The 22374-nt window shown below is 65.9% G+C and overlaps 10 protein-coding genes across 10 annotated transcripts; 4 read left to right on the top strand and 6 right to left on the bottom strand.

The window, feature by feature from the left end:
- Window positions 1-342: 342 nt before the first annotated feature.
- PRE10 (proteasome core particle subunit alpha 7) lies at window positions 343-1698 on the bottom strand (the record flags this gene model as incomplete). The annotated part of the gene is made up of 7 exons (XM_076648943.1): window positions 343-511; window positions 577-689; window positions 779-970; window positions 1080-1181; window positions 1284-1442; window positions 1555-1620; window positions 1696-1698. 7 exons carry the CDS (start codon window positions 1696-1698, stop codon window positions 343-345), a joined length of 804 nt encoding a protein of 267 aa, XP_076505397.1.
- Window positions 1699-2001: 303 nt separating this feature from the next.
- BNA5 (kynureninase) lies at window positions 2002-3923 on the bottom strand (the record flags this gene model as incomplete). The annotated part of the gene is made up of 7 exons (XM_076648942.1): window positions 2002-2004; window positions 2111-2693; window positions 2746-2912; window positions 2976-3194; window positions 3251-3384; window positions 3443-3531; window positions 3598-3923. 7 exons carry the CDS (start codon window positions 3921-3923, stop codon window positions 2002-2004), a joined length of 1521 nt encoding a protein of 506 aa, XP_076505396.1.
- Window positions 3924-4343: 420 nt separating this feature from the next.
- On the top strand, window positions 4344-6171 carry JCM10292_003656 (uncharacterized protein; the record flags this gene model as incomplete). The annotated part of the gene is made up of 8 exons (XM_076648941.1): window positions 4344-4752; window positions 4815-4827; window positions 4904-5001; window positions 5056-5273; window positions 5344-5740; window positions 5808-5863; window positions 5929-5994; window positions 6055-6171. The coding sequence occupies 8 exons, from the start codon at window positions 4344-4346 to the stop codon at window positions 6169-6171; spliced, it is 1374 nt and encodes a 457-aa protein (XP_076505395.1).
- Window positions 6172-6567: 396 nt separating this feature from the next.
- On the top strand, window positions 6568-8201 carry JCM10292_003655 (uncharacterized protein; the record flags this gene model as incomplete). The annotated part of the gene is made up of 5 exons (XM_076648940.1): window positions 6568-6666; window positions 6754-6966; window positions 7029-7086; window positions 7152-7552; window positions 7629-8201. The coding sequence occupies 5 exons, from the start codon at window positions 6568-6570 to the stop codon at window positions 8199-8201; spliced, it is 1344 nt and encodes a 447-aa protein (XP_076505394.1).
- An 807-nt stretch (window positions 8202-9008) lies between these two features.
- MET5 (sulfite reductase (NADPH) subunit beta) lies at window positions 9009-13451 on the bottom strand (the record flags this gene model as incomplete). Its single annotated transcript, XM_076648939.1, has 6 exons — window positions 9009-9031; window positions 9102-9265; window positions 9331-10089; window positions 10152-10480; window positions 10549-12512; window positions 12584-13451. The coding sequence occupies 6 exons, from the start codon at window positions 13449-13451 to the stop codon at window positions 9009-9011; spliced, it is 4107 nt and encodes a 1368-aa protein (XP_076505393.1).
- A 524-nt stretch (window positions 13452-13975) lies between these two features.
- Window positions 13976-14944, bottom strand: JCM10292_003653 (uncharacterized protein; the record flags this gene model as incomplete). The annotated part of the gene is made up of 1 exon (XM_076648938.1): window positions 13976-14944. The coding sequence occupies one exon, from the start codon at window positions 14942-14944 to the stop codon at window positions 13976-13978; it is 969 nt and encodes a 322-aa protein (XP_076505392.1).
- Window positions 14945-15397: 453 nt separating this feature from the next.
- JCM10292_003652 (uncharacterized protein) lies at window positions 15398-16079 on the top strand (the record flags this gene model as incomplete). Its single annotated transcript, XM_076648937.1, has 2 exons — window positions 15398-15502; window positions 15648-16079. The coding sequence occupies 2 exons, from the start codon at window positions 15398-15400 to the stop codon at window positions 16077-16079; spliced, it is 537 nt and encodes a 178-aa protein (XP_076505391.1).
- Window positions 16080-16313: 234 nt separating this feature from the next.
- On the bottom strand, window positions 16314-18955 carry FMP40 (Fmp40p; the record flags this gene model as incomplete). Its single annotated transcript, XM_076648936.1, has 7 exons — window positions 16314-16880; window positions 16943-17330; window positions 17401-17615; window positions 17690-17907; window positions 17970-18038; window positions 18098-18607; window positions 18685-18955. The coding sequence occupies 7 exons, from the start codon at window positions 18953-18955 to the stop codon at window positions 16314-16316; spliced, it is 2238 nt and encodes a 745-aa protein (XP_076505390.1).
- Window positions 18956-19190: 235 nt separating this feature from the next.
- Window positions 19191-21353, bottom strand: JCM10292_003650 (uncharacterized protein; the record flags this gene model as incomplete). Its single annotated transcript, XM_076648935.1, has 6 exons — window positions 19191-19545; window positions 19628-20245; window positions 20306-20367; window positions 20433-20774; window positions 20858-21225; window positions 21302-21353. The coding sequence occupies 6 exons, from the start codon at window positions 21351-21353 to the stop codon at window positions 19191-19193; spliced, it is 1797 nt and encodes a 598-aa protein (XP_076505389.1).
- A 278-nt stretch (window positions 21354-21631) lies between these two features.
- JCM10292_003649 (uncharacterized protein) lies at window positions 21632-22147 on the top strand (the record flags this gene model as incomplete). The annotated part of the gene is made up of 2 exons (XM_076648934.1): window positions 21632-21675; window positions 22053-22147. Coding segments are annotated over 2 exons (139 nt in total), but the record flags the coding sequence as incomplete, so codon positions are not given.
- Window positions 22148-22374: the final 227 nt, after the last annotated feature.

Below are 22374 nucleotides of genomic sequence, written 5' to 3'. Positions count from 1 at the left end.
CGAGCAAGCCCCATCCCGGAAAGGCGGCGTCCCGGCCATCTTGCTCGCGACTCGGCCGATGGTGTCTACGCGACTGATGCGTGCTCTCGACAAAGAGGCAGCCGATGCGATGTGACCTCTGGCGAGCTGACCTCTGTGAGGCCGCCGGAGGGACGAAAGGACCTGAGCGGAAGGCGCCCCTGGCCGGTACGCAGACGACGTTCGGCCCCTAGGAAGCAACAAGCGTCTCCACTGCACGGGTCGACGAAGAACAGAGTGCTCCGCGGTCTTACGAGACACGTGCGAGTAGGAAAGCTGTGTGCATTGCGGAGGTCGCGCCAACTTCGTCGTCTTCTCCTCCCTTCAGTCCTCCATCGCGTTCGCCGCGTCGATGATCTCCTTGGCCTTTGCCTCGGCCTGCTTCGCGAGCTCGTCGGGCACGAGCTGGTGCTTCCAACCGCTTTGCGGCGAGATCCACGTCATCTCGAGCTCGAAATCCTTGTCCTTCGCGTCGTCGTGCACCGTGTGGATGCTGTTTCGACGTCCGACAACCCGTCAGCTACGCGCACGGATGAGGCACGAAAAGACAGGACGCACATTCGTGCCGCCTCGACAAGCGCCTCCTCCGCCGTGAGCTCGTCGAGCGCGAGCTTCTCGATCTCCGTCTTTGCCAGCTGCCGCCCCTTGCCCGTCGCACATCCGCGGTAGCCCTGCGCCGATCCACGACTTCTTCGTCAGAATTACTGCATCGCGAGCACAGCGATCCGAACAAAGCGGCGGAGGGGAAGAAGCGACGCACGCAGAACTCGCCGCTCGGCTCGATCATGTACAGCTGCGGCTTGCCCTCGCTCCTCCGCTCGACAATCGTGTCGGACCCCTCGGTCGAGATGGGCGAGTCCCACCCGGCGAGGATGGCGCTCAGGCCGAACGGCCGCACGGACGAGTAGAGCGTGTAGGCTTGGAAGTAGAGACTGAGGCGTTCGGCGAGGATCTGCGCGATAGCAGCGTGAGCGAGCAGATCCCGACATCGTCGACCTATATGCTAAGATCTCTTGCGAGAGCAGGCAGCAGGACAGGAAGGAATTCGGAGCGCTGCGCACCTTGGTAGGGACGCGAGTGTGGTAGTTGTCGCGGTACGACTCGCACTCGTCCCGTGCCCGCCCCGCGAGATGCCGCCCATCCGCCAAAAGACCTGCTGTTGCCTGTTGTCATTGAGGACAGAGCCACAGAGACAGGACATGCGAAAGGGCTGCGTCAGCTCCGCATCCTCGCTACCGCAGCGTGCGTAAAGGACGGCAACGCACGACACCAGCGTGCAGGTCGACAGTGGCAATCCTCCTGTTTGCGCCGGGCACGAGGAGCTTGGAGAGCGTGAGCTTCTCGACGGCGAGGACGATGCCGTCCTTGCACCGGAGGCCGATCACGGTGCCAGAGTTCTCGACGGCCTTGTTGGCGTACTCGACCTGCGAGATATCGAAGTGTCAGCATTCCCGCAATACTGACCTCTAGGCCGAGCCCAGCAGCAGACGCGCAGGAGCTGGCGAGGTGAGGAGGGTCGAAGCGAGGACGACGGACCTGGAAGATCCGGCCGTCGGGCGAGTAGGTCGAGGTGGACAGGTCGTAGCCCGTACCGATGGACGACTGCACACGAGCTCAGCAGCGTCAGTGTGGCAGTAGGAGGCCAGAAGCGGTGCAGACGATGACGAGGGAGCGTACCATGGTGAGGCGGGCGGGAGCGGGTAGCGGTGCGGGCTAGGGCGTGTGCAGTCGAGCTGAGAGTGTGCACGAGCTGGCAGGCTGCGCACGAGGAGCAGGAGGGGCGAGACGAGGCAGAGGTCGACCCGCTCGACGCGCAAGCCGGACCACCAGCGCCAGCACCGACGCGCGCTCTCGCCAAGTCCCCTCGACCACAACTTGACCTCGCTCTCCTCGCCGCGACACAACTTCCTTTGCCTCGATAACAATCCCAGACTCTTGTGGACAGTCTAGTGCAGCCCGTGGTCGTGGTAAAGCCCCGCCTGTCTACTGCCGGACTCCCTCGTCCTCAATACCTGCCCGCGTCTCCCTCTTCTCCGAGTCGTCCTTGCCCTCCTCTTCCTCGTGCCTCCCTCCCCCCCCGCCTCCACCGCACATACAACCCCATCACCTCCTCGAGCGCAATCGCCGCTTCGCGCACGTCGCCCCACGAGTTGTACAGCGGGACGGGCGCAAAGCGGATCACGCCCGGCCGGCGCTCGTCGCCGAGCACGCCGCGCTCGCGCAGCCGCGCAAAGATCCAGTCCATCGACTCAACCGGGTGGAACAAGAGCGAGAGCTGTGCGCCGCGCGCGGACGGCGACGAGGGCGTGATGATCGTGAAGGACGAGACGGCGTGGTTGTCGTCCTCGGAAGAGGAAGCGGAGGAGGGCGGGAAGGACGCTGGCGGCAGATAGTACGGCGACGAGGTGAGCAGCAGCTCGAGGTACCCCGTCAAGTCGACGCTCTTCTCCCTCAGCGCGCCGAGCACCTCGCCGCGCGAGTGAATCTGGCCGCCGGCCCGCGCGCGCGGGAGGACGTGCGCCGCCTGGTCGAAGATGCGCAGCGACGAGAGGAGCGAGACCACGTCGAGCACGGACGGGTTCGAGAACTGCCACCCGGCGGCGCCGGGGAGGGGAGAGTACACCGAGGGCATGGCGAAGCGCGTCGCTTTGTCGTGGCCCCACCAGCCGTGCAGCCTGTAGACAACCGTCAGCAAGGAGTCTGTGAACAGGAGGCAGCGCCACGCACCGCTTGCGGTTCTCCCACCGCTCGTGCACAAACAGGCCGGCGATCCCGCCCGGTCCAGAGTTGAGGTACTTGTACGAGCACCAGCACGCAAAGTCGACGCCCCACTCGTGCAGCTTGAGGGGGACATTTCCCACTGCATGCGCGCAGTCGAACGAGACGATGCAGCCCTGTGCTCCTCGAGGTGTCAGCGTTGCTCGAACAGCGTAAGGTGGCGCAGAGGGGCCGCGCACCTTTGCATGTCCCGCCTTTGTGATGGCTTCCATGTCGAACCACTCGCCCGAGTAGTACTGCACGGCGCCAAAGCAGATGACGGCAATCGAGTCGCCCTCGTCCTCGATGATGCGCAGAATGTCGTCCGTCCGGATCGTGTGCTCGCCTTCGCGCGGGAAGACGGGCAGGAGCGAAGAAGGAGGGTAGTCGTGAAGGGCTACGTGTGAGGCAAAGGCGTACTGTGCGGCTGGTAGTGAGCTGGGGAGCGCGAGGGAGGAGAATCGGAGGAACGCACCGCGTCCGAGGGGAAGGCCTTGCCCTCGTACAGGATTTTGTGTCGCTGCGGCGTAGGCTGGTAGAAGGAGGTGAACAGAGTGTGCAGGTTGGCGGTGAGGGAGCCCATGCAGGCCACCTCGGACGGCTTTGCGCCTGCGGGATGAAGCGAGGTCAACGGCCGCGAGGGGTACAGAGCTCTTTGGCGACGCACCAACAATCTCGGCAAGCAAGGGCGTGACGTGCTCGTCGATCTTGACCCAAGGGCGCCCGTAGGCATGGTCCATGTGCCCAAGTACGCCTCTGCCGAAAGAGAGAAGTGAGCAAGTGGGGATCCGGTTGATCTGGGGAAGCAAGGTAGCGACTCACGAAGCGCTCCAGACGGACAGCTCCTCCTGCAAGAGCTCTGGCGTGCTCTTTGGCATCAGCCCGAGGCTGTTGCCCGCGAGGTAGACGCACTCGACCGCATCCTCCTCGCGGTCCGCCTCGCCGGCGCGCTCCTTGTCCTCGCGGTACTTGTCGGGCCAGACGGTGCGGCGCTTGGGGAAGCTGAACTGCGCTCGGAAAGCCTGCAGACCGTCCTGGGCGTCGAGGTAGGCGGCGAGTTTGGGGTCTGCAAGCGAAGCCGCGCCCGATGCGGCGAGAAGGCGGGCGAGACGCGTCTTGAGCGGGGCGTTGGCGTCCTGAGCCTGCATTGCGAGCTCTCTACACGCTTGGCGGCTCTCTGGCAGGGCTAGCGAGTGCCGCTGATGTCGAAGGTTTGATCGCTTTCGCTTCCGACGGCTTTCGCTTGTCCGCTCGCGCTTCCCTCCGGGTAGCGCTTATCTTGAGCATCTTTGCAGAAGTACTGGAGCTAGACGCCCTCAACTGCTGGCTTCACCTCGGCTGGCTGTCCCACACGGTGACCTCCTGTTCCTTCGGCTATCCGCCCGGGCCTGTGTGTGGGGACGGCAGTCTCAAGCTTCTCGTGCTCGCGCCCTGTCCGCTCAGAGCCGTACGTGCGGAGTCGGCACCCGTCTGGCTCGTCCGCTGCCTTGTCGCTCTTTCCCTGTCTTCCCCCACTTCCCCGTCGTTCGAACGGCACGATGTTAGCCGACGCAACGCCTTCGCTAGAGATGAAGACGTCGAGTGACGACGCTGGCGGAGAACGTGTCACACTCGAGCTCCGCCACGGCCCGCTCAGTCTTCGCATCACGCCGCTCGCCGTGATCCACACCGTCTTCCTCGTCTTGGCGCAGCTCCTCCGCCTGCCGAAGCACCTCATCAAGCACTACATCCTCTTCCGCCGCTCCTCGGCGCTCGTCCAGGATCTAGGGCGTCACGTCGCAAGCGAAATTGCCACGACGTTCGTCCGGGCTCTATTCCTCGACTCGTACCTGGCTGTGGGCCGGCCCATCTTTGCCAAAGCCGACAAGCACACTTGGGTTACGCCGGTGGAAGTCGCTGGAGTGCAGGCGAGGTGGATCGCTCCGCCTGACGGGCGCAGGCGCGAGGACGACGAGCTTGTCTTGTTCTGGATTCATGGTGAGTCTTCCGTCCACTTGCCGGCGCGGTAGATCTGACAGGCTGCTCCTTGACCACACCAGGTGGTGGCTTCGTGTGCGTCGCCTGTCTCGGCTTCGCCTGGTCACCCGGCACCAGCTGATCTCGACCTCAATCCTGTCTCTTTCTGCAGTGTTGACGTCGGCGGCACCTTCCAGCCGGCTCTCGTCGAGCTTGCACAGACTATCTGCAATCGAGGCGTCAGGTTCTCGATTTTCCATCTGCACTACCGCAAGTCGCGCCCTGTCCTTCTTCTCGCATCGCAAAGTAACCTTCTCGCGACAGGCCTCGCGCCCGAGTACATATACCCCTCCCAGCTGATTGAGACACTGGCCGGCTATCACCACCTCGTCAACGAGCTCGGCATCTCGCCCAGCAAGATCTGCGTCGGCGGCGACTCGGCGGGCGGGAACCTCGCGACTGCGTTTCTGCTGCACCTCGCGCGGCCAAACCCCAAGATCCGCGTACCGAAGAAGCTGGGCCCGACGCCTGGCAAGCCTGGCGTGCGCTTCACCCGTCCCTTCTCACTTGTCGCACAGCGCTGACCCGACGGGTGTACGACGTCTCTCGCAGTCTGCCCTTCTCGTCTCGCCTTTCGTCAACCTCGTCTCATACGCGCCCTCGCGGCGTTCGGCTGTGCACCTCGACCTCCTCCACGATGGCGGTGTATTCAACGCCGCGCTGCACTACGTTGGCGCCGTCGCGCCTCTCCCCTCGGAGCTCACTTCGAAGGGGTGGCGCGCCGGCCCGAGCTGGAGCCCGCTGCAGTGGTTCTCGGGCCGGCCGTCGTGCGACTCGCCGCCTGAGGGGATCGTCGATCTGAGCGCGAGCGTGGAGGAGGCGGAGAGGGAGCAGAGGGGGCTCAAGCTGCTCGCTTCGCCGTACGTCAACCCGCACCCTGGCGTCGTCAAGGATCTGGAATGGTACAAGGAGGCGTTGCCTGGCGATAGCAAGACACTCGTCACCTGGGGTACGTTCGCTGTGGATCCCTGTGCCTACCACGCGTGCTGACTGACCTCGGCTCTCGCGCGATTCAGGCGGCAAGGAGATCTTTGCGGACGACATCCTCGACTTTGTGCAGGCGCTGCAGAAGGTACATTGACGTTTCTTCTCGCTCTGCGAGGAGAGTGCTGACTATTGCTTGCTCGACGAGGACAGGCCGGTGTCGCACCCGCCGAGCTCGTCAAGCCGCTCGGCATTCACGACTGGGTCTTGCAGGACGCGGTTCGTCTTCTCCCCTTTTCGAGCTTTGCTCACGTGGCTCACGCGCATTTTCTCGCGCAGGTCGTGCCGCAGGCTGCGGTGGTCAAGAACGGTGGCGAGCAGAGCGAGCGCGACTACGGGGTGCGCAAGCTTGCCGACTGGTTCGAGGCGCGGGCCAGGGAGCTCAAGGCAGAGTAGGCGTCGTCCTGGGCCTGCATGAGGCCGATTCGAGCGATCAGGGTGAAGCAGACGAACGTAGACCGTCCGGTGGTGGTTTGCGCGTGAACAGGGCGAGCAAGAATCCATTGGGATTGCTGGCTTTGAGTGCCCCGCTGTTACTGCAAGTCTCATCATAGTGCACTCAGGCTATGGTCTGCCCGGCGAGCGAGAAGAGAGCGCGACCCTCGGTGGGGCTCGACCATGCCGAGACGCTTGCGTCGCGAAGTCTGCCTTTGACGACACGGCACGCAGGGCACCAAACACCCTCGCGAGCATTTGAAGCAAGTGCGTGCACCTCACCAGCCAGCCCCAGAGCCCCGCTTGACCCGCTCTGCGCCCCTCAGCCTCCTCATCGCCACCTCCCGCCCGCACGACATGGACTCGTACCAGGACCTCGCTGCGTTCGTCGCGACGCAGACGGCCGTCATCCCCGGTCTCCTGGGCTTCTCCGCCGCCGCGCGCCAGTCCCTCAAGGTGTGTCGTCGGTCCTCGCTCGACCCCCGCCTCGTCCGAGAGCACGAAGGGGGTAGCCACGCTCACGCACCCATCGCGGTCCTGCAGACGTACATTGCCGCGCAGGCCGTCGAAGCCCCGCCCAAGGTGTCGGACGATGACCTCAAGCGTCTCCGCCGCTGCCGCCGCCTCTTCTCGGTCGTCTTCCTCGCTTCCGTCTTTGGCACCGAGGTCTGGCTCCTCAGCCAGGGCAACGAGACCGTCATCGACCACTTCTTCCGCTACCTCTTTGCTACCGTCTACCAGATGGCCCTCATGGGCGTGCGTCTGCCATTCGCCTCGTATCGAGAGGAGCGCGGGCTGACCTCCATTCTCCGATGCAGACGCTCGTCGATATGACCCAGTCGCTCAAGTGGGCTGCCTTCCGCTCGCCCGGCAACTGTACGTGCTTCTCGCACATCTTTCGGCCGATGTAGTGAAGACTGACCTAGTCGTCCGCTCCGCAGTCCTCCACTTCCGCCCGGCGGCGGGTACCGTTTCGTTCCCGCGTGTCCTCATGGCCTTTGCGCTCGCGACGGGCATCAACCTCGCCGCCTACTTCAACGTACACAGCGCTTTCGCGTCGTTCCTCTCGGTCGCGCTCCTGTACCGCACCCTGTCGCAGGCGCACCGCCGCACCTTCTCGGTCCGCGTCATGATGATCATCCTCCTCGCCTGGCTCGCCCTCACGTTCCTCCTGTCCGGCATCATGATCTACCTCGCCGCGACCTACTGGATGGACGGCGCCGCGGGCAGCGCGATCCTCGAGGGTGAGGGCAGCGACGACGTCTCGTTTGCGTCGCCGGTGGTCATGCGCTACGTCAACCTCATGATGCCGTTCCTCTGGTCGCTCGGACCCGGTCTTCTCGTGAGTCGTCACCCCAATACCTGTCGAGGAGTCAGATTGCGACGAACAGCCAAACTGACGCGTGCTTTTCCTCCAGATCACGGGTTGCTACCGCTTCGACTACGCCAACCACCTTGTCAAGAACCCCGAGGCGATGTCGGCCGTCACGCTCGAGACGTGCGAGCCTCGCAAGCGCTTCGCCAAATACCTTTCGCAGGGTGTCGTCCTCCCCTCGTCGGTCCCCGAGTCGTTCGACAAGCCGTACTACCAGACTGCGCTTCGCGCCTGGTTCGGCGCGCAGGTCGCCATCGTCCTCGCATTCGCGTCGTCGCTCCCGCTCCCCAAGGACGTCGTCGAGTGCGGCGCGTTCGACCTCATGGCCCTTACGCTCGCCATCCCCGGCATGGTCCTCGCGCTCGCGCTCACGGCCTCGGCCCGCGGAGAGTTCCGCCGCCTCTGGACGTACAAGGAGGTCTGGTCCCGCCGCGAGGACGACAACGGCGGCGCGATTGCGCTCGGCGAAGGCGACCACTCGGATGGCGTCGACGTCGAGGAGCAGGCGCCTGCCTACGAGACGGCCCAGGGCGAGAAGCAGGCGCTGCTCGAGCCGGCGGCGGTTGAGGCCGCGCCGGCATACACCGAGGTCGCCGTCGTCGACTCGAAGCAGTAGAGCCCGTCGCCTCCTCCACGACCTCTCCTCGATACACACAACATGCCACTGTCTCTCTGACCTTGTTCCACTTTTGTCACTTTCCATCTGTAGCAAACTTGGCGCCCCCATTGTTCCGTTCTCTCCCCTCGCGCTCGCGTCCGATCCGTATGTCATTCGTCTGAGCCTGCGTCCACGTTCGTTTCGTCGCTCTGTCGTGCCTGGTCTCGAAAGCGATATTTACTGGTGCGAGAAACGCCGGCTGCGCTCCACTCGTCTCGGCTCCTCGCGATTGCACGAGCGGATGTAAAGTGCGCCGTTTGTGAACGCACTGTTGTTGTCCGACACGTATCTCGCGGCCTGATGGTCTAGAGGCATGATTCTCTCTTAGGGCGTTTGTTCGCAATTTGGGAGAGGTCCCGGGTTCAATCCCCGGTTAGGCCCGCTCTTCTTTTTTTGCCTTTTGACTGCTCGTCGATGGCGATTGTTGCTGTTTTGCGCTGCAATGCGACAAGGTACTGACTGCAGCTTGCCACGGGCCGAGCGTGCTATGACGCCCTCTTCGTCAAAAAGGAGCAAGCGGGTGGAACGACGAGTACAGTGGATGCAGTGAGGACGCATGGGCAGGTCTACCAAGCGCACATGAGAGGGAAATGTAAACCGAGACAGCGAATATGCCCAGAAGAGGAGAGAGAGAGAGCGAAGCGAAAAGGGGTGCGGGAGGTCCTTTTGAGGGAGGTCTAAGGAGGATGCGAGATACCGACGGAGAACGGAACCAACGACAGGAGCGAGACGGACTGAACACGGCGATGCGAGAGGCGGAGGCGTCTATTGCGGGCACATGCCGTCGTCTGCAAAGCGAGAATGGAACGGGTCAGTCGCTGGACCCACAGCGGCGCGAAAGGAAGAGCGGGGACGCACAGAACTCCTTGCCCTGCTTGGTCGCCGAGATGATGCCCTTGCGAATGACAAAGTCGCCAAAGTGCTCGCCGTCGAGGCGCTCCTTGGCGTACGAGCGGATCATCGGGCGGAGGATCGTGAGGATGTCGTCCTCGCTGACGGCCTCGCGGTAGATCTTGTTCAGCCTGCAAGTCAACGAAAGAAGTCAGCACAATTGCGGGAGCAGCGAAAGAGCCCGAGGGTGACGGACCGCTGGCCGTAGTAGCCACCGCCGAGCATCATCAGGTACGACCCGGGCGCCTTGCCAACGAACGCAATCTCGGCGGCCCACGGACGCGCGCAACCGTTGGGACAGCCCGTCATGCGCATCGTGATCGAGTCGTTCCGGAGGCCCTCGTCCTCCATGATCTTCTCGACCTTCTCGATGAGGAGCGGGAGGTAGCGCTCCGACTCGGCCATGGCGAGACCGCACGTCGGGAGGGCGACGCACGCCGCCGACGAGAGGCGGAGACCGCTGAAGTCAACCTGGTCAAGGTGATACTTGTTCAGGAGCGCCTGGATCGTCGCCTCCTCCTCGGGCGGGACGTCGGCGATGATGAGGTGCTGGTTGGCCGTGAGGCGGAAGACACCCTTGTGCACCTTGGCGATCTCGCGCAGCGCCGTCTTGAACGGCTTGCCCGGCTCGTCCTGCACGCGGCCGTTCTCGACGAACGCGGTGAAGTGGCGCCGGCCGTCCTCGCCCGTCTGCCAGCCAAAGTGGTCGACGTTCGACGTGAACTCGTACGGACGCGCGGGCTGCAGCTTGTAGCCGAGGCGCTTCTCGACCTCGGCGACGAAGTTGTCGATGCCCATGCGGTCGACCGTGTACTTGACACGGGCGTTCTTGCGGTTCGCGCGGTTGCCGTTGTCGCGCTGCGTCGTGAGGACAGCCTTGGCGACCTCGAGACCCTGGTCGGGCGTGCAGAAGCCGACAACGTCGGCGAGACGCGGGTAGGTCGACTTCATCGAGCTGTAAGGCGCGAGTGAGTCAGTCTTCGAGCGCGAAAATGGCGTTGACGGAAACAGACGCACTGAGTGACACCCATGCCGCCGCCGATGGTGACGTTGAAGCCGAGGAGCTTCTTGTCGCTGTCGAGGATGGCGATGTAGCCCAAGTCGTGGCAGAAGACGTCGACGTCGTTGTACGGCGGGACGGCGATCGCGATCTTGAACTTGCGCGGGAGGTAGTACTCGCCGTACAGCGGCTCGACGTCATGCTGCGCGTCGCCAAAGACGGGCTTCTCGTCGAGCCAGATCTCGGCGTACGCGGTCGTCTGCGGCTTGAGGCCGTCCGAGAGCTCGCGCGCAAAGTGGAACACCTGGTTGTGCAGCTTGCCGAGCGACGGGTTGGCCGAGCACATCTGGCGGGGCGAATTCATCAGCGATCACCGACAGAGAAGCGCGGTGTGCGGGAGAGAGCGAGACGCACGACAGTGCGGTTGACATCACCGCAGGCGGCAATCGTGTCGAGCATGCACTTGTTGATCTCCTGCATGGCGGGCTTGAGATTGTGCTTGACGATGCCATGGAACTGGAACGTCTGGCGCGTCGTGAGCTTGAAGGTCGAGTTGCCGCGGAGGTCCGAAATCTCGTCGACGGCGAGCCACTGGTGGGGCTTGCACACGCCGGCGGGGAGGCGGAGGCGGACCATGAACGAGTAGGCGGGCTCGAGGCCGGCCGCCTTGCGCTCGTCGCGGATGTCGCGGTCGTCCTGCTGGTAGATGCCGTGGAACTTTGTGAGCTGGCCGTCCGACTCGGCGAGCGCGCCCGTCGACTTGTCCTCGAGACCCTCGACGATCGTGCCGCGGAGGTAGTTGGACGCAATCTTGATGTGCTCGTTAGTGATGGGCTCGAGTTCGGGCTCGGTCGACTCGAAGTTGTCGACGCCGAGCGCCTTCCACATCGCGGGCTCCCACACCTTGTACGCCGTCTGCGGGCCGTCCGGGTCCTGGTCGTCGCCGAGGCCGATCGGGACCATCTCCTTGGCGTTGTGCTCGGACAGCGCCTTGTACAGGTCCTTGGACGCCTTGTTGTAGTAGTGCGCGTCCTCCTTGCGCGGCCAGTAGTGCGAGTCGCCCATGCCAAACACGGCCGTGTTGACCTTGCTCATGTCGCCGAGCTTGCCGCCCTGGACGGCCTTCCAGAACTCGCGGCCGTTCTGCGGGAACTCGCCCTGGCCCGCGACCGACGTGAAGAAGGCGACGTTGGTCTCGAGCGGGAGGTCCTCGATCGGCATGTCGTCGAACGCGAGCGTGCGCGCCGCGACGCCGCGCGTGCGGGCGCGCGTCGCAAACTTCTTGGCGAGCTTCTCGCAGTTGCCGCCGTCGGACGCAAAGAGGACGAGGAGGGGCGGGCCCTCGAGCGCGCCCGAGAGGGCGTCAAACGCCTGGCGCGCCTTCTTCTTCTGCGCCGCGACGAGCTTGGAACCCTGGCCGGCCTCGAGCGCCTCGCCGAACGAGGGCAGGCGCGCCGAGAGCTCGGTGAGGTGGTTCTGGCGGTCGAGGAACGTGCGCAGGTCGGCCTTGATCTTCTCCGAGTCGAGCTCGAAGACATCCTTGCCGCGCTGCTCGGCCGACGGGTCCCAGCGGTACAGCGGCCACGAGCCGACCTCGATCGCCTTCTTGGTCTGCGTGAGCACCTCGAGCGGCGTCGTCGCGTCCTTCTCGCCGCCGGGGAGGTAGGCGAGGATGATCGAAGGGCCCTTGTACGCGTCGGCCTCGGCGATGGCACGGAGCGTCTGCGCAAAGTCGCCGTAGACGGCGACGGACGCGACGTAGGCGTTGCCGTAGGTCATGGCGTAGAGGCCGGCATCCTTGCGGCGCTGCGCCGGCTGCTGGTCCGAAGGGAGGTCGTACGGCGTCGTGTCGATCATGAGTAGGTTGACATCGGCGCCAGTCGAGAGGGCGTGGTGGAGACCCGACGCGCCGAGGTCGTGCGACCACGCCTCGGAGCCGATGATCCAGTTCGACTTGGGTGTGAACTCGGTCGACTGGAGCGACTCGGGGAGAGCGGCGCCCGCGGCGGCCTTGGCCTTGCGGACGTTGCGGTCGTCGTCGAGCCAGGCCGAGAGCGCCTTGGTCGTGGCATCGTCGAGCTTGCTCGAGGCGAGGGTCTCGCGCACGAGGGTGCGGAGCTCCTCGCGCTGCTTGTTGGCGCCGAGGACGTGGCCGAGCGCGTACTCGGGCGAGGTCGACGAGATGGTGCTGGTCGAAGGTTGGGGGAGGAGCGAGGAGGGCGAGTTGGCGAGCCAAAGACGCGAGCCGAAGACCTCGTCAAGGAGCTTGGTGTAGGTCGTCTCGTGCTTGGGCGGCTGGGCGGCCTCGGTGGCGGGAGCGGGAGAGGGGGACGGGACGGTGCCGACCGTGAATGGGTTCGAGCCGGCGGCGACACCCTCTGCAAGGATGCGAGTACAGTGGTCAGCCTACAGATCGACAGCATACGCTAGCAGAAACATGCGAACGCACCCTGGATGGCCTGGATCGACGGCTGCTCGCCGAGATTGGCGCTGAGGATGGTCGGGACCTGTGCGTCCTCATCGGCCTCGGCAAAAGCGCCGACAACGTCAAGGTAGACGGGTGCCCACTTGCTAGAGGTCTTGTAGACCTGCTCGAGGACGACGACCGTCTCGACGCCAGCCGGGACGAGGTCGCGGATCTGGGCGGGCGAGAGCGGGCGGTAGGCGACGAGCGAGACGAGGGCGTAGTCGGCGGGGAGGGCGTCCTCGAGGCCGGCCGTGTTGCCGAGCGCAACGAGGAGCGTCTTGGGCGAGCTCGCGCCCTTGTACGCCTGCGCGGCGAGCCCCTGCTGCGCGAACGCGGTCGAGACGACCTTGGCGATCGGCGAGGGCGCGGCGGCATCGGCGTGCGCGCCGTTGCCGTTGCCGTTGGCGTGGCCGTTCTGGTGCGCACTGCCCTTGCCCGACAGGACAAAGTCGGCCGCAGCCTGGTCGAAGCCCAGGTCGACCTGCTGCTCAAACTCGCCAAAGTGGACGACGCCGTGCCCCTGCGCGGCGATGCGCGCAGCGACGACAGCGTTGCGCTTGGCGTGCTCTGCGTCGCGCGAGTAGACGAGGGCGAGGCCTGCGCCGCGGAGGGCGAGGACGGGGCCGTGGTCGCGGGTCTGGCGGGTCGAGACCTGGACGACGACGCGGGAGCGGGCGAGCTGCTTGAGCTGCGGGAGGAGGACGAGGAGCTGGTGCGGCTCGACGGCCAGCAGCGCCGGGAGCGCGCCCGCGGCGACGGCGAGCGCGCTGTCGCTCAGCAGCGGCGAGGGAACGGTGGTGGCGCCGGCGAGGGGCGCCGTGGCGTAGGCGTGCGAGTAGAGTGCGGGCATCCTGCTCCTCTGCAGACGCACCGCTGTCCCCGTGCAAGTGCTTGCGGGGTGGAGGAGAGAGGGAGGAAGACGGACTCGAACGCGAGATGTCGTGCTACAGAAAGTCGAGACAGGCGCGCCTCCACAAAAAACCCGCAGCGGCCAATTGCAGCGCGCGAATCGCTTACGCTGACTCTCCCTCGCCGCGGCAACCACCTCCCGGCAACACTTGGCGCAGACTGCGAACACATTGCACAAACAATCAAGCTCGCATGGCTCTTTTCTGTCGACATCGCACGCGTGAAATGACCCGACCGGGTCTCGTCCGAGTTCCGCACGAGTCCCTTCCAGAGTTGCTGGGTCCTGTACGGTAGCGAGCAAGTACTACTGTGTCGGGCACGCAAAGTCACGACTGCCGCGCACAGGGCCTGCTCGCTCTCGCTGTCGTCGACCCCGATGCCCAGATTCGCCTTGATCACGCCTTCGCCGTCTCACATCGTTGGGGCAGGTGACATTGCGAATGCGTTTCGGCGTTTCAAAATAGATTAAGCAGGCTGAGCGGCCATGCCATCCGAGCCAGCGCCTACCGCGCTCGCCGCCCGCCGCTCCTCCTCGTTGGCTCCCAACGCGGGCGCCTGAGCAGCTATTGCAGGGCCCATGACGCGCTCCTCGCACGCCTTCCACCACCTGTCGACCCTCGCCCTCGTCTCGTCCCTCCCCTCGCCCCTCTCGCGCCAGAACCCCGCCGCGCATTCCTTGATCCGCTCGTCGTGCGCGCGCTCGACCACCTCGACGCGCTCGACGCCCTCGCGCGCGCAGAGCTCGACCGCCGCGGGCGACGCGAGCTGCTGGCGGTACACGAGCCGCGTGCACCCCGCCGCGACGAGCAGCGGCAGGCACACCGTGCAGGGCGGGAACGAGACGTACGCGGTCGAGCCCAGGAGCGGGGTGCCCGCTCGCGCGGCGAGGCAGATGGACCGCGCTTCGGCGTGCTGCTCGGGAGCGGCGTTGGCGCGCGCGAGGAAGAGCGACTGCGACGGTTTGGGCTTGGCGGGCTGCCGGCCTGGCTTGAGCGGCTTACTTATTGCTGTCGCAGAGGTGGAAGGATCAACAGAGGAGGGCTGAGGGTAGTTGTTCGAGTGCGCGAGGATGCGGCCGGGATAGTTGGGGAAGGGTCGGTCCGGAGGAGAAGCAGGAGGTGAGGCGGTTCGTGCTCGCTTCGCGGGTGGCGGGCCGTCTACTGTGCCTGCCCCGGCTGGACCAGTGTTGTAGCCATTTGCTGATGGCGCCTCGGATCCGACAATGATGCATGCCATGTTGCCGCGCTTGCTCATCGATAGGCGAGCGTAAATGAGGGTCAGGACCATGTAGTTGTCGTCGACGGACAGGTCTGGGTCGAAGACGTAGTCGGTAGGGAGCGTATTGGTCTCGTACGCTGCGACTCGCTCGTCTAGCGCAGTCGGGGCGGAGGGAAGAAGCGGTTGAGGAGTATCAGGTGTCGGCATGTCGGCCATCTCAGCCGTCGCGGGTGTGGGTGCCTGTCGGTTGTGCTCAAGCGATAACTCGGCACCGCTCTGTGCATGGAAAGCTGATCAGCGGTCCATTCCGCCGAGTCGAACGAATGACCTCGGCGCGAGGTGCCCGCATGCGGGCATCCCGAGCTTCCAGCGTGAGCAGCGCACCTGTACCGATGCGACAGGTTCGATAAGGCGGACACAGTGCGCAATCAACCAGTCCTGGGCGCGTGTTAGCGACGTTGAAGAGGATCGACGGCGGTTGAGACTGATGAGAGGAAAGAAGGAGCGGCAAGCAGGAGTCGACGTTCGCCTGTTCAAGCGACTTTTAGTAAGCTCTTGAGTGCTCCAATTGTCTCGCACAAGCCGAGTGCGCCGAGTACGCCGAGTGTCGGTGGCTTGAGCGAAGGCAACCTTTGGCGGGGTTGACCTCTGCCTGCTCGCGGCGGGACGATGCTCAACGGGACGAGGCAGCGCGAGCACAGCAGCGACGACGAGGGCTACGACCAGGGCAAGCGCCTCAACGTCCAGCAGCTCGACCAGGGGCCGGGCCACTACGTGCGTCTCCCTCGTCTCTCCCAAGCTTCCGGGCTGAGGACTGCTCTCGCTGTGCGCAAGACGGGCCTGCGAGCTCGTCTGTGCGCTGTGATAGCTCTAGACGGCCGGCCGGAACCATGGCTGACGCAACCACACGAACTCGCAGGACATCTACGCCCTCCCCTCGCTCGTCCCTCCCGCTCCGCACCTCGCCTCCCCCTCGACGCACTTCCAGTCCTGCTCCCTCATCATCGTCAACCGTGCTGCAGGGCTCGCGACCGGCCTCGGCATCCGCATCGGCCTCGCAGCCTCGCCAGCAGACCCCGCCGTCCTCGTCCCGACTACCGACCCGGGCTTCTTCCTCCCGCGAGAAGCAGGGTACGACGCGAGCCGCGCCGTCCTCCTCGGATGGGTCGAGGAGGAGCGTCTGGCCGAGCTCGAGGCGCTCGTGAGGACGTGCGAGGTCCCCCGCGTGCTGGATCCTCCGAGAGGCGGCGAGGTGCTCGAGTGGTTGCTTGGCGTGGGGAGGAGGCTCGAGTACGAGGGGATACTGAGCAACCCGGAGCTCTTGCTCGGAGACGTCCTGCAGCGGCGATGAGGTCCACCTAGAGTGCGTGCTGTCTTCCGTTCGTGTGATGTGATCTCGCAGCTGACGCTCGCGCAACGCAGTGCTGTCATCTCTTTGTTGTACCCATACCGCTACATAGACCACCTGTTGAGCCCATGCACAGCCGTCTACGTCGAAGAGCACCTCAACCGCGTGCAGGAGGAAGCGCCGGAACGGTCAAATGAAGCAGAAGGGTCTACTTGCTACACGCGCACTTCGTTCTCTCTAGCTGCTGCACGAGCACTGGAACCCCAGCATCGAGCTCTCGCCCACCCCGCACAGCCTCTGCCGCTCCATCTCCTCCTTGGTCGGGCACTCTCTCCCCTCGCGCTCGCCCCGCCCAATCTCGACCTCACCGTACGCCTCGAACGGCCTCGTCGCCAGCTCGAGCACGCGTTCGAGCTGCCGCACGCCCTCGCCGCCCGGCTCGGGCGCGCGCGTCACGGCCGCGATCGTCTCCTCGAGGACCCACTGCCGCAGCGTGAAGCGCGGATTGACGCGGTCCATCCGCGCGCGGCGGTCCGACGCGGCGGGCGCGCCTTCGCGGGAGAGACGCGCCTCGTACGAAGCGAGGAAAGAGGTCCAGTCGGCGCGGGCGGTCAAAAACGACGACGAGGACGCGCGCGAGAGGAGCGCGTCGAGGAAGGCGGCGAACGTGGGCGCAGACGTCGACGTGAACTGCGACAGGAGGCGGTGCGTGTTGGTAAAGTCGAGCTCGTGCTCCGCCATGAGGTCGAGGAACTGCGAAAAGAGCTGAAAGTCGCCCTCTTCTGCCGTCGCAAAGCCGAAGCGCTGCATCGCCGCCAGGTCAGTCTAAGCTTATTTCTAAGTAAGTCGAAAGAAGCGCAACGCACGAGACGCATCAGCCGCTCATACTCGCGTTTGAACGTCTCGACAAAGTCCTTCTTGACCTCGCCGACCGCCTCCATCCCCTCCTCTTTCCACCGCTTCATCTCCGCCGACCCCTCGCCCTCTCCCGCCCACCCCTCCGGCGCCTCAACGAGTCCCTTGTCCGCCCCTCCGTCGCGCTCAGCAAGCTCGAGCTCGCACCCGATGAGCTCGGCGAGCGCCTCGCCAAGCTTGTTAATCGCGAAGACCATCATGCTCGGCTGCAGCTCGAAGCGGTACCGCCCCGAGTCGTCCGAATGGTTGCAGATGTGAGCGGGGTCGAACACGTCCATGAAGGCGTACGGCCCGTAGTCGATCGTCGCGCCATTGACGGCAATGTTGTCCGTGTTCATGCTGCGCGCCGTAAAGCCCCGAGTCAGCCACTTGTCGCTCATAGTGATTCGACGGACAGGAGACGAGGTACACGCCGTGCATGAAGCCATACGCCTGCCAGCCCGCGACCGTGACGGCGTTTCGCCTAGCGACCTCCTTGACGACGGCGAGCGCCTGGCTGCGCGCGTTAAATCCGCCCGCCGAGTGTGCCGCGTCGTCGGAGAGGGCGAAAACCTCGCGCGCGACGTAGCGCGAGAGGAGGCGCAGCGAGTCGTACTCTCCGCGGTACGCCTGCTGCTCAAAATTCTGCGGGCATGCGTCCGAGAAGGTCAGCACTCACTCGCCCAGTCAGGTGCGAATGAGGACGGCAGTGCACGCACGCCTATGCGAATCCAGCTGCCCGACACGCGCGTGACGATCGCCGCCGACTCGAGCTGCTCGCGACGGACGTGCACCTCGGGCAGGTGCACGAGCGCGAGCGCGCGCGAGGTCGGCACGCCGAGCGCCGCGACGGCTTCGGCGCCGAGGTACTCGCGGATCGAGGAGCGCAGGACGGCGAGACCGTCGGCGAAGCGGGAGTAGGGGGTGCGACCCGCGCCTGCAGGTGATGACACCGGTTCAGTCACGAGAAAGCACCGACTGATAAACAACGCTACACACCTTTAAGCTGGAGCTCGATCGCGCGGAAGCCAGTGCGAGCAGCCACTTCCTCCGTAGTCGGCGTCGAGACTGCATGTCGAAAGGTGTCAGCGTAGAGGCCGCGCGAAGCCGAAACAAAGCAGGCGCACGGATGGAAATCGCCCTCCCGTCGCCCAACTGCCCTGCAAACGACCCAAACTGATGACCCGCATAGCACAAACTCCACGGCGCGAACCCCATCCTGCGCACCCCATCCGCCTCGTCGTCCGCGTCCGGGTCCGCCTCGCGCGCGAGCACCGTCTTCCCCGCGACGACGTCGAGGAACTGGTCCCTCACGGCGGGCGAGCTGTCGAGGTCGAGCTGCGGGAGCCACGCGGCTGCGAGCGCGCGCGAGACGCTCAGGAGCTGCGCGCGCGGGAAGGACGGGCTCAGGCGCCGCGGAGAGGTGAAGGCTGTGGGCCTGGCGGCGGACGACGGTGCTGCCGCATCGTCGCTCGGAGCCGTGCCGGAGGAGGGGGCGGGAGAAGAGGGCGGGTAGACCGGGTGCGCGGGCGAGACTTCGAACGTGGCGAGCTGCGTCTCGATCGTCGATGCGCGCGCCGCGTTGGTGCGTTCCTCGTCGCCTGGCTCGCGGATGTCGTACGGAAACTCGAGGGGCACTGTGCGGAAGGACCGCAAGACGTTCTCGTGAGTGTCGGCACGGCAACATCGTCTTGCTCTGGGGAGAGGCACGCACGCGGAGAAGTGAACGTGAACGCCCCTCCTTCCCTGATCTGCCTGCTGCGCCTGAGCATGCTCGGCGGGACGGGGTCCCCCTCGCGGATCGCGACGGGGCCCTTCTCGCCGAGGTCGTCGGGCGCCTCGTACGACCCGAGGCGGAGCAGGCTCGACGGCGTTGGGAAGAGCGGGTCGGGGCGGAGGTGGTAGATGGGCGCAGAGGGCGAGATGGGCAGGTCGAGGAGCGACGACATCTTGTGCGATGATGAGGACGAGGCACTGGAGGCCATTGTGCGGTGGGCCGACGAAGCGAGTCGGCGTGTAGCAGCCACGGTGGACGGACAGAGCTCTGCTGCTTTCCTGTGCAGCAAAGCGGGAAGGAAGCCGAGGGGAGCGACGGTGACAAACGATGGAAAGGGAGCACCGCCACCCTCGGCTGCCACGCTCTCGCCGGCCCGATCGCTCCGTCAAACTCCACGGCGTCGTGCCCGACTCGAATAATTGCTCAGCCCGCCTCTCCGAGTTTCACACACGCCAGTAATACACCTCGACGAGGACGACCGCGCACGCGACCGTCTGGAAGACGACGAGCATGCCCGCGCCAAACCACGTCGCAAACTCCCTCTTTCCGACGCGGATGCCCTTTTGCTCGAGGATGCGGACCCAGAGGAGGCCCGCGAGCGAGCTCGAGACGGACCAGCTCAGCGCGCCGACGTTGCTCGCGAGCGCGAGCGCGTACCGCGCGCCGTCGAGGATGCGCGCGTCGGCGGCGACGTGCGGCGCGAGGGCAAAGGAGGGCGAGCGCAGGATCTCGACCGCGAGGATCGTGCCGCCGATGTTGGTGCCGCACAAGGGGCACAGGAAGATCGCCGTGACGTACCTGCATTGACCGGGGAGGGACTCGCTCGTCGTGAGCTTCTTCCGCGGGATGAGGAGGAGCAAGAGGCAGGCAGCGAGCGCACCCGACGAAAAAGACGGTCGCGGCGGGGTTGACGCACGCCTTCGCAGTCCACGTCGCAAACAAGTCGGTCCACCCGGTCGCCGTGAGCGCGCGCGCGAGGACAAAGATCCCGCCCGCGAACGGGAGGAGCGACAGCGGGAGGCGCGAGACGGTCGTCGTCGTCGTCGGGAAGCGGGCGCACGTCGCGCGCACGAGCGACTGCACCGTTAAGAGGGGGCGGGGCGCCGCGGCGGCGCGCGGGGGTGGCGCGGCCGGCGTCGGCGCAGCAGAGGCGGCCAGCTCGACTTCGTCTGTGCGGCTCGGTCCCAACGGCGGCGGCGGCTTGCGTTCGCTCCACACGTCGCGCGCAAACGCGACGACGCCCGCAGCGGCCGTGACCATCCAGACCTGGACCTTGTCGTGGAGGAAGCTCGTGCCGACGAGCGCGGCGAGTGTCGTGAGCATGAGGACCGAGTGGAACGCGGCACCCGCGGGGTCGACGAGCGCCGAGCGCGGAGAGACGTCCGGCGGGAGGAGACGGGTGGGGATGTAGCGCTGGCGCGTCGAGAGGGACGTGGACGACTCGGAGGGGCGGAAGAAGGTGAAGAGAAAGAGGAGGAGCGGGTAGCCCACAATGGCGCTATTGGTGGGCACAGTTCAGCACAAGGCGGGCAACAGCAGCAGGTGGGAAGAAACGCACGTGACGACGGCCGGAAGCAAAGTCCACGCCGTAAAGCCCGTCACAAAGTTGAGCTTCCAAGCCTGCGCGAGCCCCCCAGTTAGGTTTCCTGAAACCCGAGTTGCCGAGGCGCTAAAGGGAAACGCACACCCGCAATGAGGACGTTGGTCGGGTTGCTCGACACGAGTGCCGCGCTCGCGACGTTGGCCATGGCAAACTGGCTCATGGTCCACCCACGGGGGGCCGTGATTCCCGTCGCGCGGGTAAAGTAGCCTAGGAAGGCCGTTCCGCTGAGCACAATGGGGTCATTGCCGACGACGAGGCCCGACAGGAACCAGAAGACGTAGAGGAGCGTCCAGAGGTACAGCCCGGACGCCGTCTTGGGTGCCGAGGGCGATGCATCCGGAGCGCGCCGCGCGGCTTTCTGCGAGATCCAGAAGGCGAGGGCGCGGAGGCCGCCGGTCGAGTCGAGGGCGGTCGAGATGTAGGCCTGTCGCGCGGGCGGGAGCGAGAGGCAAGGGGTGAGTTGAGAAGGTTGCGCGCGCGAAAGGGAGGGGAGAGAGGGAGGCGCACGAGCGAGATGAAGAGGACGAGGACGTCGTAGGGGCGGACGCCGTCCTCGCCGACGATGCCCAGGCGGACGACGTGGCCGTCGATGACGGTGGTTGCGAGGAGAAAGACGACGGCGAGGACGGGCGCGGTGCGCAGGTCGAGGGGGATGACGAGGCGGCGGTCGACCACGTGCTCGCTAGGGACGGTCGTCGGGGGATAGGCAGTCTCTGTGGGTGCATCTGCCGGCGACTTGAGCGAGGTGGGCGAGGGTGGACGGGGTTGCGGGCGAGGTGGGGGGTCGAGGATGCGGCACTTTACGAGAGCGCGGAGGAGCGGGCGGGAGAGGAAGCGAGGGACGGGGATGCGGACACCGCGGATGATGAGGCCCACTGCGGCGAAGCAAGGCGAGGGTGAGTTGCGAGGGCGAGAGCACGTGCAGGGAGACGAGGGAAGGCGAGGACGGACTGACGACGACATAGGTGACGAGTGCGACCCAGCTCTTGGCTGTGAGGGCCATGGTGGGCTGCGAGTGCTATCTACCGGGCACGGCTAGCCAGCATCGTCGGGACGAGAGGGCGAAGAGGACGATCGAGCCGGACGCAGAAGCAGCGAGCAGCTTGCCCTCGACTCTGCCCACCTGCGCGCACAGGGAACGAGCACAGGACACGCGAGACTCGCACACACGCCAGTCCAGCCCACCCAGCCCTGCACTCGAGCACCCCGCCCCTCCTCTCTCCCTCGCTCGCTCGCCTCCTCCCGTCTCGCTTCCACCCCGCCCCCACCGACACCCCAGCCATGGTCCCCGAGGAGGAGCAGCCCGTCCTCGAGGCCCTCGTACAGTGAGCCTCTCCCGCGCAGCCTCGCCCCCGTCCGCCCCTCCCGCCTCCCACTCGCCCTGCCGATCCTCCGTCATCATCCTCGCGACGGCTCCTCTCCCGCCACCCTGCTCGCGCTTGGACACAGCTGGGTCAGTGCCCGAGCTGCACACGCGCATCTGTCGTGCCGTGCGAGCATTGCACAGGTGTTCGGGGGGGCGTCCCACGCCCGCTCGATCACCGTTGAGCCGTGCCGAGGCAGACGACCCGCACCCCGGCATGCCCTCCGGCAGACAGGCTGGGGCGCTCGCACCGACGCCTTGCTCAGGCAGAGCAGCATGAGCGCGCCACTGTCCCCGGAATGCGTCGTGCTGACTTTGCTCGCCTCGGCAACCCCGCAGCATCCGCAACCGCCTCACCGCCCTCAAGAAGGACCGCACCGAGTACATCCGCGCAAAGGATGTCCTCGACGTCTACAACTCGCTCATGGGCGAAGGTGCGCCCGCGGGCGGGGGGGGGGGGGGGGGGGGGGGGGGGGGGGGGGGGGGGGGGGGGGGGGGGGGGGGGGGGGGGGGGGGGGGGGGGGGGGGGGGGGGGCGGGGGGGGGGGGGGGGCGGGGGGGGGGGGGTGGGGGCAAGGGAGGGCACCTGGACGTGCGAGTGGATGCGCAGCTTACGGCGGGCGAAAGAAGCGGCGGACGAGTCGAGCGGAAAGCGAGAAGGC

The sequence above is a fragment of the Rhodotorula paludigena genome (genome assembly GCF_050403205.1).
Source record: "Rhodotorula paludigena JCM10292 DNA, Rt_paludigena_JCM10292v1_ctg20, whole genome shotgun sequence".
NCBI lineage: Eukaryota > Fungi > Basidiomycota > Microbotryomycetes > Sporidiobolales > Sporidiobolaceae > Rhodotorula > Rhodotorula paludigena.
Note: the sequence above shows the minus strand (reverse complement) of the source record. Positions and strands in the feature narration are given on the sequence as shown.